This window comes from Sebastes fasciatus, chromosome 3 (genome assembly GCF_043250625.1).
Source record: "Sebastes fasciatus isolate fSebFas1 chromosome 3, fSebFas1.pri, whole genome shotgun sequence".
In the NCBI taxonomy this organism is placed as follows: Eukaryota; Metazoa; Chordata; class Actinopteri; order Perciformes; family Sebastidae; genus Sebastes; species Sebastes fasciatus.
In genome coordinates this window covers 24840021-24849897 of record NC_133797.1, presented here as the reverse complement: position 1 = coordinate 24849897, position 9877 = coordinate 24840021, and the positions used below count along the sequence as shown (strand labels likewise).

The following is a 9877-nucleotide window of genomic DNA, read 5'->3' as shown; positions in this document are numbered from 1 at the left end:
TTTATCATGTGAGAACAAACTATATTTACCTTTAAATTTCTCTGTTTTAACTGAGCCATTGTAGTCACACTTCCCCTTAATCTTCATATATTTAGAGAGTTACAAGATCTAAAATGAATGTAAGTTTTAAAGCATAAATGAAAAAAACTGAATGCAGCAGAGCAGAGAAACCACCAGAGGGCGGCTACACTTATAAACCACTTATTGACTGACCGAAGAAGAAAATTAAGACTTGAATGATTGATATAATGCTATTCAATAATAATCATCTTTATAATGATAATAGACATGACATCATACAGTGATTCTATGGGAAAATATTAAGTAAAAGCAGAGACCACAGATAAGATACATTTACATATGCAAATACAGTATATTAGAAAGACATAGTTGTCCTGATATGATACCATATTATACTGTTATTATTATAAACTCACTGGTAAGAACAATAGATAATAGAATAGTTGTTTAATTGAGATGTTCTATTTCTATTCTATTCCTGTTTTTCATGACTTTAAATTACCGAATTTGTTCACTTTAAAGAGGACCTATTATGCTTTTTCTTTCTTTTTTTTTTCTCGACTGACGTCACCTGGTAAATGGTTGAGTGTGAGAGGCTGCAAGGGCTTGATATAAATATGACTGGGACAGCACTTTGCAGCGACATATCACGTTACCTTGATGATAACAATTGTGTGTTTATATTTTACATTTTTTTAACTGACTGTTTAAATGTCTTCCAGGCTCTTGCCTTACGAGACTAGAGGTAACTGTCAAAAAATCAATTTACTTGTTTTTGTCAAACTTAAAAGAAATGGTTGATGAATAAACCAGGTGTGTAATATCAACTAATGCTTGCATTCCTCTGATTTCATGTGTTTTTATGCACCATCTTAAACCCTTAATGTTAATGTTTCTGTGTTCATTTAAATATGCCAGGCTGAACACCCATGTGCCATCCTTCTTACTTATCGCCTTTTGTTTTTCTTAATGCCACCGGGCTTGCCCTGGTAACCATGGTAACCCTGTATTTAACGTCACAACACTATGAATTGTGGGTAATTCCCTCAGGCAAAGTCTGCAGAAATGCGGACATACGGAAAGCGTTTATGATTGGGCCTTACTCTCCCCCACAGAAACACTGTTCCTGAACTGCCTGAAACGTGCTTGCTTGAAGTCCTGCCTTTTCTTCTGTAACATGGTGATGTCACCAAGTAACACATTTGCATAATAGAGTCAGATTCCAACACAAACTAGACAGAAGCACCAAAACCGCAAAGTTGTATCTAGTGAAGCCTGTCTTGCAAAACAGTGTTGGCCGCGGTCTGAGGACGCGGGGGAGACTGTAGCTTTGGTCTCCAGGGCCGGAGTCTCTGCTGTACTCTGCAGAAATATTGAGAGACTATACAGCTTTTTGTTTTTTTACATTTTCAAGTAAGGTGCCATACTGCTTGAGTTCAACAAGAAACCGACGAAAACAGGGTTTGGAGTCAGACCATTTTGATTTGTGGATATGGAATTTACCAAGAATAATAATAGGTGCTGTTGCTATCATCCCCTAAAATACAAAATATAACATCACATCAAAAACATGAATCTGTACATTAATACTCATTTTTCTATTTATAAAATGTTGCATATCAGTCCAAAATAAAGTTGAATAATTACAGTGAAAAAACAAATTAAATATTGTTTCTCGATCTGAATCGCAGAAAACACATGTAGAGTGTATATTTATTTAAAATCTTTCTAATACTTCTTTAACAGGGTAAAGTCTGTGTAAAATCTTGAAGGATACTTCTTTCACTTTATTATTGATACAATATTTGTTTAGAATACAACAAGCCTTTTTCCACTGTAAATCACCCATAATAGACGACCTGCAGGAGGTGTAACACAGTTCAAAGCATCTCTAATGTGTCTGTTAGTGCATGACTTAATCGGGATGTTAATATCTCCAATAAAAATATGCTCAGAGCTAATAATGTCAGTTTCTGTGAGATTACAATTCTTTAAAATTCTCTCTCTATATATATATACTGTATATTATATTATATTATATATATATATATATATATATTATAAATTAAATCAGACTTTTATTAAATTACTGCTCAGTGTGTCCGAAAAGATACATACTAGTTTATTCACACAAAAAGTTATGTTGAACGATAGCACACATATATAGAGTGTATATAGTGCATAGTATGCTATTTAGGATGAAGCCTCTGTGTTTTGCTGATTCAACATTAAAAACAATACAAATGTTTCAAAATAAAAGACTTCCGTGTAAGAGAATCCCCAACGGTTTGGTTTAGTAGGAAGTAGGGATGTGGTAGTCACGAACGAGCCGGTTTATTGAGCCGGCTCTTATAAGAGAACGATAGGAGCCGGCTCCCGTCCAAGAGCCGTTTTAAATTTTTATTTTTTTATTATTTCAAAGCAGAATGATAGGTCGATCTTCTCAACGCCAAGGATACACTCCATGCACTGACTGTGACTGAATGTTGTGTTAATGACGTACGTGCGACCATCAGGTGATGACAGACAAGGATCATATCATCAAGAGGGCGGACGGGGCGGTGCGCTGACGGTGTACAGGTACAGAGCAGGAGGGAGATGAGGAGAGAAAGAGAGAGAGGAGTGCGGTGTGCGAAAATAGCAGAAAAGATGAGTGACAGTCGGAAACGAAGCAGCATGTATAATGATGGTATTCTGGAAAATATAAGGTTTAGTATAATCCTATTGAATAATTTAAGTGTTATATGTGCACACATACTAATCATAGGTAAGATAAGACAAGATAAGATAAGATGAACCTTTATTAATCCCCGGAGGGAAATTCAGGTGTCAAAGCTGCAACATCAACAAACAGAGTGAAACACAGGAGAGGTAAAAGTATACAAAAATTTGAAAAACAATAATAGAGATATAAAAGATACAGAGTGAATGGGTGAACATAGTGTGTGCAGTCCGTCAATCAATAAATGTAGTATGTACAATAAATAAATGTTATATGTACATATGTGCAGTCTATAAAGTGGTATATAGGATGTATAGTGTAAAGTAAGTGTAAAGTGCGCCAGTGGTTAGAGTCCAAGATGGTTGCAGATAGTGCATGTTTAAAGTTCTTAAAGTTCTTAAAGTCCTCATAGTTCTCATATCGGGGTCAGCCTTGGTTGTGGAGCCTGATGGCTACCAGCATGAAGGACTGACCCAGGCGCTTTGTGTCAAAACAGCGCTAGATTTGGCTGAATTATAAAAAGGCAGAAGTGGTAAAACGAAGAGCCGTTTGGGAGCCAAAAGAGCCGGCTCTTCTTGGTGAGCTGAGCCAAATGATCTGGCTCACTAAAAAGAGCCGGAATTCCCATCACTAGTGGGAAGCAGCTGAGGATGCTGGGATATATTTAGGATGACGTAAGGAAGAGGATGACGGGGTGGTGGGAGGAGCTCTGACGTCACAATTCATTTTTTGTGGCTCCGCAGTGCTGCTGTGGAGCTGATAAACCTCTGTAAGAAACTGCAGGAAGGATTTATACTTTTACACTTCTCCATTCTTCTTCTTCTTCTTCTCCTTCTTCTCCTTCTTCTCCTTCTTCTCCTTCTTCTCCTCCTTCTTCTTCTTTCTCTCTGTCTCTTTCTCTCTTTGTCTCCATGCGGGTCTCTCTCCTCCACCACCAGAGCAACCAGCGGGCCTTCCTGTAGCCGCCGCCCCGGCCTCCCTCTCCCTCCGGCCGGCGGAGCCTCCCAGCTGAGCCCCGCTGAGGTGGCCTGGTTCCCGGGGAGAGAGATGCTGTAGAGCAGCCGGTGGTAGGAGGAGGAAGAAGATGCTTCTTCAGGACTGAAGAGAGAGCAGAAAGCAGGAAAGATGTCCGGCAGGATGCCTCTGACCCCGGTGAGCGAGAGAGAGTCTGAGCAGGTATGTACTGCTGGTTCAACCTCCTGGTTATTATTTATGTTATGTTTATTATTGATGCAGTTTCATTATTATATCATCATTTATAGTTGTACTGCAGATAAAGTTGCATCATTTGTTATTATTGATGAAGTCTGACAGTTTCAGAGGAGCTGAAACAGTCTTGATTGATCCACATGGTTCTGCAGATTAGTGCCTTGCTCAGAGAGACCTCGGCAGTGTGTTGGTGGTGTGACAACCTCATGCTAAATTATCTAAAACTTCAATGTCACTGATGCATACCACGCTCCACACGTTTAATGTCTTGGTAGTAACTGGAGGAAGATGTTAAAGGGTCATCAAGGCCTATGATCTCAGCTGACTCTTCCTACACATCACTCTTTTAATTACTTAGATATAGTTTCTCCTCTTTGTTATTTATTAGTAAGATTTTGTGTGCCCCCTTTGTAAAGCGTCCTTGGGTTTCTGAAAGGCGCTCCATAAGTCCAATATATTATTATTATTATTATTATTATTATTATTATTATTATATACACACCCTCTCTGTGAGATACTCCCCAAACTATTAAACATGGGCTTCTTTTATAACATAAGGTCTTAAAATCAGATGCAGGTTTTATTAAACTGATTTATCATCACACTCCTGTAATGGTATTCAGTTTAAAAAGAAAAAAGGATGAAAATCGATGCAGCAGAACCAGAGATATCCTCTTTTTTTGTCAACACATTCTTCTCCCTTGTCTGGTGACTATATTACCCACAATGCAACGCTTCCTCTGACAGTTGTGTTGTGCCTTGCTCAGAGAGACCTCGGCAGTGTGTTGGTGGTGTGACAACCTCATGTTAAATAATCTAAAACTTCAATGTCACTGATGCATACCACGGTCACACGTCTAATGTCTTGGTAGTAACTGGAGGAAGATGTTAAAGGGTCTTACACACACATCCTCTCTGTGAGATACTCTCCAAACTATATTAAACATGGGGACCTTTTTACAGCATAAGGTCTTAAAATCAGATAGATAGATAGATAGATAGTAACTTTATTGATCCCGAGGGAAATTGAAGTTTCCAGCATCACAGTTCCATAGTGCAACACATGTTAGTAAAAAGGCAGTAAAAAAGTTAGTAGTGCAAAGTACAAAGTACAAAAAAATATACCAGATATAAAAATACAAGGAGAAACTGTTAAAACTGAATATAGTGCACGGTAACAGCTGTGATACACGACTATTAAAAAAGTGAGTACAGTGCATTATTATCTGTCCTGCAGACTGTGCAGGTTTTATTAAACTGATTTTAACTGATTTTATCATCACACTCCTGTAAGGTATTTAAAAGAAAAAAGGATGCAAATCGATGCAGCACAACCAGAGATATCCTCTTTTTTTTTGTCCACACATTCTTCTAACCTTGTCTGGTGACTACATTACCCACAATGCAACGCTTCCTCTGACAGTTGTGTTATGCTAGTTAGCAGCTAATGTAGCCTGCAGCAGAGATGAGGAGCCACAGAGGTCTGGTAAATGTGTTTAAAACATGTACTTAAGTAGTTTAAAAGCAGGACTTTTACTTGTTGTGGTTCTACACTGTTGTATAGTATATATACAACAGTGTAGAAGTACTTCTTTCAGAGTTACATGAGTTGCTGAACAGCTTCAGGTTGTACAGTATCTGTGGAGTCATGTAGCAGGAAGCTAACAGCTGCTCTGTGTCACATCTGTGAAATAGAAGAAATACTTACCTTTATTATTGATTATCTAATACAGTAAAGAGTGTTTTTGTACTTTAATGTTTGGAGTTGTGGATTAAACACTGGACAGAAGTGGGTGGATGAAGTTTACTTGCAGCCTCTATTTATGTTCACATTTTTTATTGGCACAAAAAGAACAATGAAGCAGTACAACTGTAAAGAAATCATTTTTTATATGTTTGAAACAGTGTTATCCTAGACCCGTATTTCCTAACCCCTCCCCCTGTTCCTCTTTGTAGTGATGGAGATAATGTGGTACACATGGAAAGTTTGATAATGTACACATGGAATTACATTGAATAAGAAGGGAAAACAAAAATGAAATAAATACATAAATAGATGGATAAAAGAAATAATAATAGTGAATAGATAATAATCAACAGTAATACATTAACCAAAATAAAAAGTTGCTGACACTCAGGCTGCCATACTTGCAGCCTCTATTTGACCGACTGTGTATTTGTGGTGTTTTCTCTCTTATGTCATCTGTCAAACACTGAGAGAACTAGTGTGATGTTTTAATGCCTCATGTGAACAGAGTCTGTGGATGTTGTGGTGGAGGCTGATGGACCTCAAAGGAATTCTGGGTAAACGCAGCCTCCTCATTGTCATGCTAATGCAGGAATGCTAGTAGTGAGCTGTTCTCAGGCTCCTCATGCACGTCCTCATCACGATGTAAAGTCTTAATGTGTCTATATATTGATATATAGGCTATGTATTAATGAGAAGCATTGAGATGCTTTCTGTATTGATTAATCTGCTCATTATTTTCTTGATTAATCTACTCGTTTTCAGAGATACCATTTTTTCCCCCTTCCTGATATGATTCAGATACCTGATACCTGCTATCGACGGATACCAAGTAACTGATCCGGTACCAGCGTGAAAATATATATATAGTTATTATTAGAGCCCGAGCATGAAAGTGCCAGGGACCCAACGGTGTCCCATGACACAAAATGTAAGGAAACCTATTGTTTTTCTATGGATTATTATTTTTACGCTGCGAGATCGCATTTTTGAGGCGCTTAGGATGCACGAAAACTCACAAAAATTGGAGGAATACGCATCAGAACTGGCGAAAATTGCAAAGTTCTGTAGTGATTGGACTCGGGCGTCGCCAGCGGGTTGCATAGCGCCCCTCAGATGCAGGCAGGGTTGAGAAAATGTTACTTCGATCTTCACGAAAATTTGAGTAGCTCATTTCTCACATCTGAGATTTTTTCGGAGAACAGGAAGTCAGCCTCTTGGATTTCGTTCGTTAATTTAAAATTTATGAACACATGTTTGAGGACTTTAAGATGCACAAAAACTCATGAAACTTTACACATATTCACACTAGTAATTACTTTGATTTGGTGGTGTAATTGGGCTTGGGCGTGGCATGTTGGCTCTTTAGCGCCAACTAAAGGAGGTTGTTGTAACTTGACTTTACACTACATTTCCCAATCTGCCCCAAATTTCCCAAGCTGGATAAGAGTCCAGGCCTGAAGACATATATCTGCCATTATGAGTGATATTCATAGTGCCACCTACAGGAAACAGGAAGTTGTTGTAAATTGACTATTGTCCAATCAGCCCCAAACTTGAAATGTTTTAAAAGAGTCTTTAGCGCCACACGCTTCACCCAGAAATAACCTCTAACTGTTGCGTGCAGTGTCCGACTTTCATGGAAATGCACGGCAGCGGGTACCCCCAACGTGCGCAAAGGGACGAGGGCCGTAGTTGGCAGTGCCAGCCATGATACACCCAGGGCGGCAGCACAGTGAAGGCGACTGTTTTGGAGCGACAAAGAAGAATTGATTTCCGGTTAAACAAGTTCATTTTTTTCTGGGTTAATAAATGATAGTATCGGATTGGTGCATAGACTGGCAGTATCGTACGCATTTCCGAGACTGGTATTGGTATCGGAACAACTGTAGTTTTTTTATCTGTCAGAAAAAAGTGAAGTCTTGTTTCAGTCCAAAACACAAAGACATTCAGAGTATGTTTGTTTTGTATATGTGCTTGAAAAAAACAAAACAATGAATCTATTATCAAAATAGCTGCAGATTAATTTTCTGTCGATAAACTAATGTTATTGTCTAATCATTTCAGCTCTACAAACCCGAGAGTAGAAGTTTTAGACTGCTGCTTTCATTTCAGCCGTGTTTGATAAACAAAATTGAAATACAGTTTCTTTGAAATATTATTCACCATATAATTGAATAACGCCCTGCTGCCCGGTCTTGTCTTTGTTTCCGCTAGTCTGTTACCCTTCACTTCTGTCAGACACACAGCAGCTACAGCTGGCTCCTACTGTCTGTTTACTATTGATTGTTCCCAGAATACACTGCAGGATGTGATATCAGGAGCTCAGTGATGTCTGTTATAGTCTTCTAGAAGTCACTTTTAAAATCCTGAAGTGTGACACGACCGCTTTACAGTCAAAGACAACAAGACAATAAAACCTCCCCGCCTCCCCTCCCCCTTCATTGGTGGTGTGACCTTTGACCCCGGTCACTGTGTCCACCACACTGAGAGTATGAAGCTCATCTCCCTGCACACAGAGATTCTCTTTAGTGAGGAATCACTGTGAAATCAGCTGCTGGAGGCTTTCTATGTCACCGTGGCAACAGATAGGCTTACTATGGGATTCCCCGAGTGGGAGTGGAAACCCCCCACACCCCCTCCTTCATTCACCCGCCCCGGTGATGAGACTTGAAGCCACACAGAGACTGAAATCCACCTCCACCCTGTCGAGGAGTCCCAACCAGACCCTGAACTCTGACCTCTGACCTCCCAGTGGAGGGGTGGTGATGATGATGTGGTCGGGTCAAAAGAGGGATAACAATCCTCCTGAAACATCCTGGTTAGCACAGCGGCTAAGCAATGCTAGTTTTAGGGATGATAGGGCTGTTTAAGGCACCATATTCAAGAGATTCAATCCATTTGTCTTTGTTGTCAAACACAGAATTTATTAGGGCTGTCCAGAATACCATCTTTTGGGCTTCGAAGCTTCGGTGAGAAATATTTAACGGTATTCGAAGCACAGCAGGCTGACATGTTCTTCTGTCTGTCTGTCTCCATCTCCTCTGTTTCAGTACTGCTGACGCACTACCGTACACACATGCACCTCTACACAAGGCAAACAGTGGTATCCATCTGAGAATCACTATAATAATTAATATTTAATATGAATGTATTATTCCTTATTTCATGGGCTATTTTGGGATTTATAAATTATATATATATACTGTATATGTACTGTATATATATATATGTATGTATGTATGTATAAACAAAAAAAAAACACGAAGCATTCGAATACTGATATGGAGGTTGATTACCATGGCAACGGTTGAAGCTTCGAAGCATTCAGTTCAGTCCTAGAATTGATCCTAAACATGACCTCATCTGTCGGCAAGAAACTGTGAATTTGCACGTATCATACATGGATCATATGATCTGTTTTGAGCACCTTTGTCCCAACCAGGGTCTGAAATTAACTTTTTGGCCACTATGGCAGGCAAGTATTTTTTTTTTTGTCTGCCACTCAGATTTTTATCTGCCACTTTTGAAATCTATGCGCTAGAATTAAGGAAAAACATTTTAGATCTGATGTCATTTAATGTTCAATATATTTTAAACAAACTAACACTGTACTGTGTTTTTGTCATCTATAGCGATTATTTGCACACAAAAAAAAATCAAAAGATTAGGAAATAAATGATGTATTTATTTAAATATTTGCTTTGATTAAACAATATCTTGACATTAGTCTTTTTTTTAATTACATATAATAAGCTGCTTAGTTTAACAGGCCATAATTTCCTCCCCAATACCTATTTTATATTGCTGGGAAAACATCCTCAAACACTCAAATTTATTAAAGTTTCTCACCAAAAACTACATTTTATAAGATTACATTTGAACACATCATGGTAACGTTGTAACATACCTTCGCCCAATAGTAATTTTACTGAGCAGGGCTTGAATGCATCATATTGTAACACAATGGCACCGCCGTAAACCGATTTTAACACGGATTTGTTGTTCACAGTGTCGCATTATCGGGGCCGCGCCCCTCAGGTCTAGAAGTAGTAGCGCCATGCTTTTGAGGACTTTTTTTTTCTCTCTGCCATTGCTCTGGTCCCAAACAAACTGAATGATACAGCGTGCGTATGCGTCATTGTGCATGCGAAACAGTCGGAAAGGATCAGTAAGAG

The 9877-nt window shown here is 38.9% G+C and overlaps 1 protein-coding gene across 2 annotated transcripts in view; it reads left to right on the top strand.

Moving 5' to 3' along the window:
• The first annotated feature begins 3433 nt into the window (after positions 1 to 3433).
• mark1 (MAP/microtubule affinity-regulating kinase 1) overlaps positions 3434 to 9877 on the top strand; it is a 30503-nt gene continuing 24059 nt past the window's right edge. The window contains exon 1 of one of the 2 annotated variants that reach the window (XM_074629799.1): positions 3434 to 3919. In XM_074629799.1, the coding sequence (XP_074485900.1) occupies positions 3869 to 3919 (51 nt within the window). In that variant the 5' untranslated portion in view covers positions 3434 to 3868. Of the gene's footprint in view, positions 3920 to 5373; positions 5439 to 9877 lie in introns of those variants that run through there. The other variant, XM_074629800.1, reaches the window with a different exon arrangement.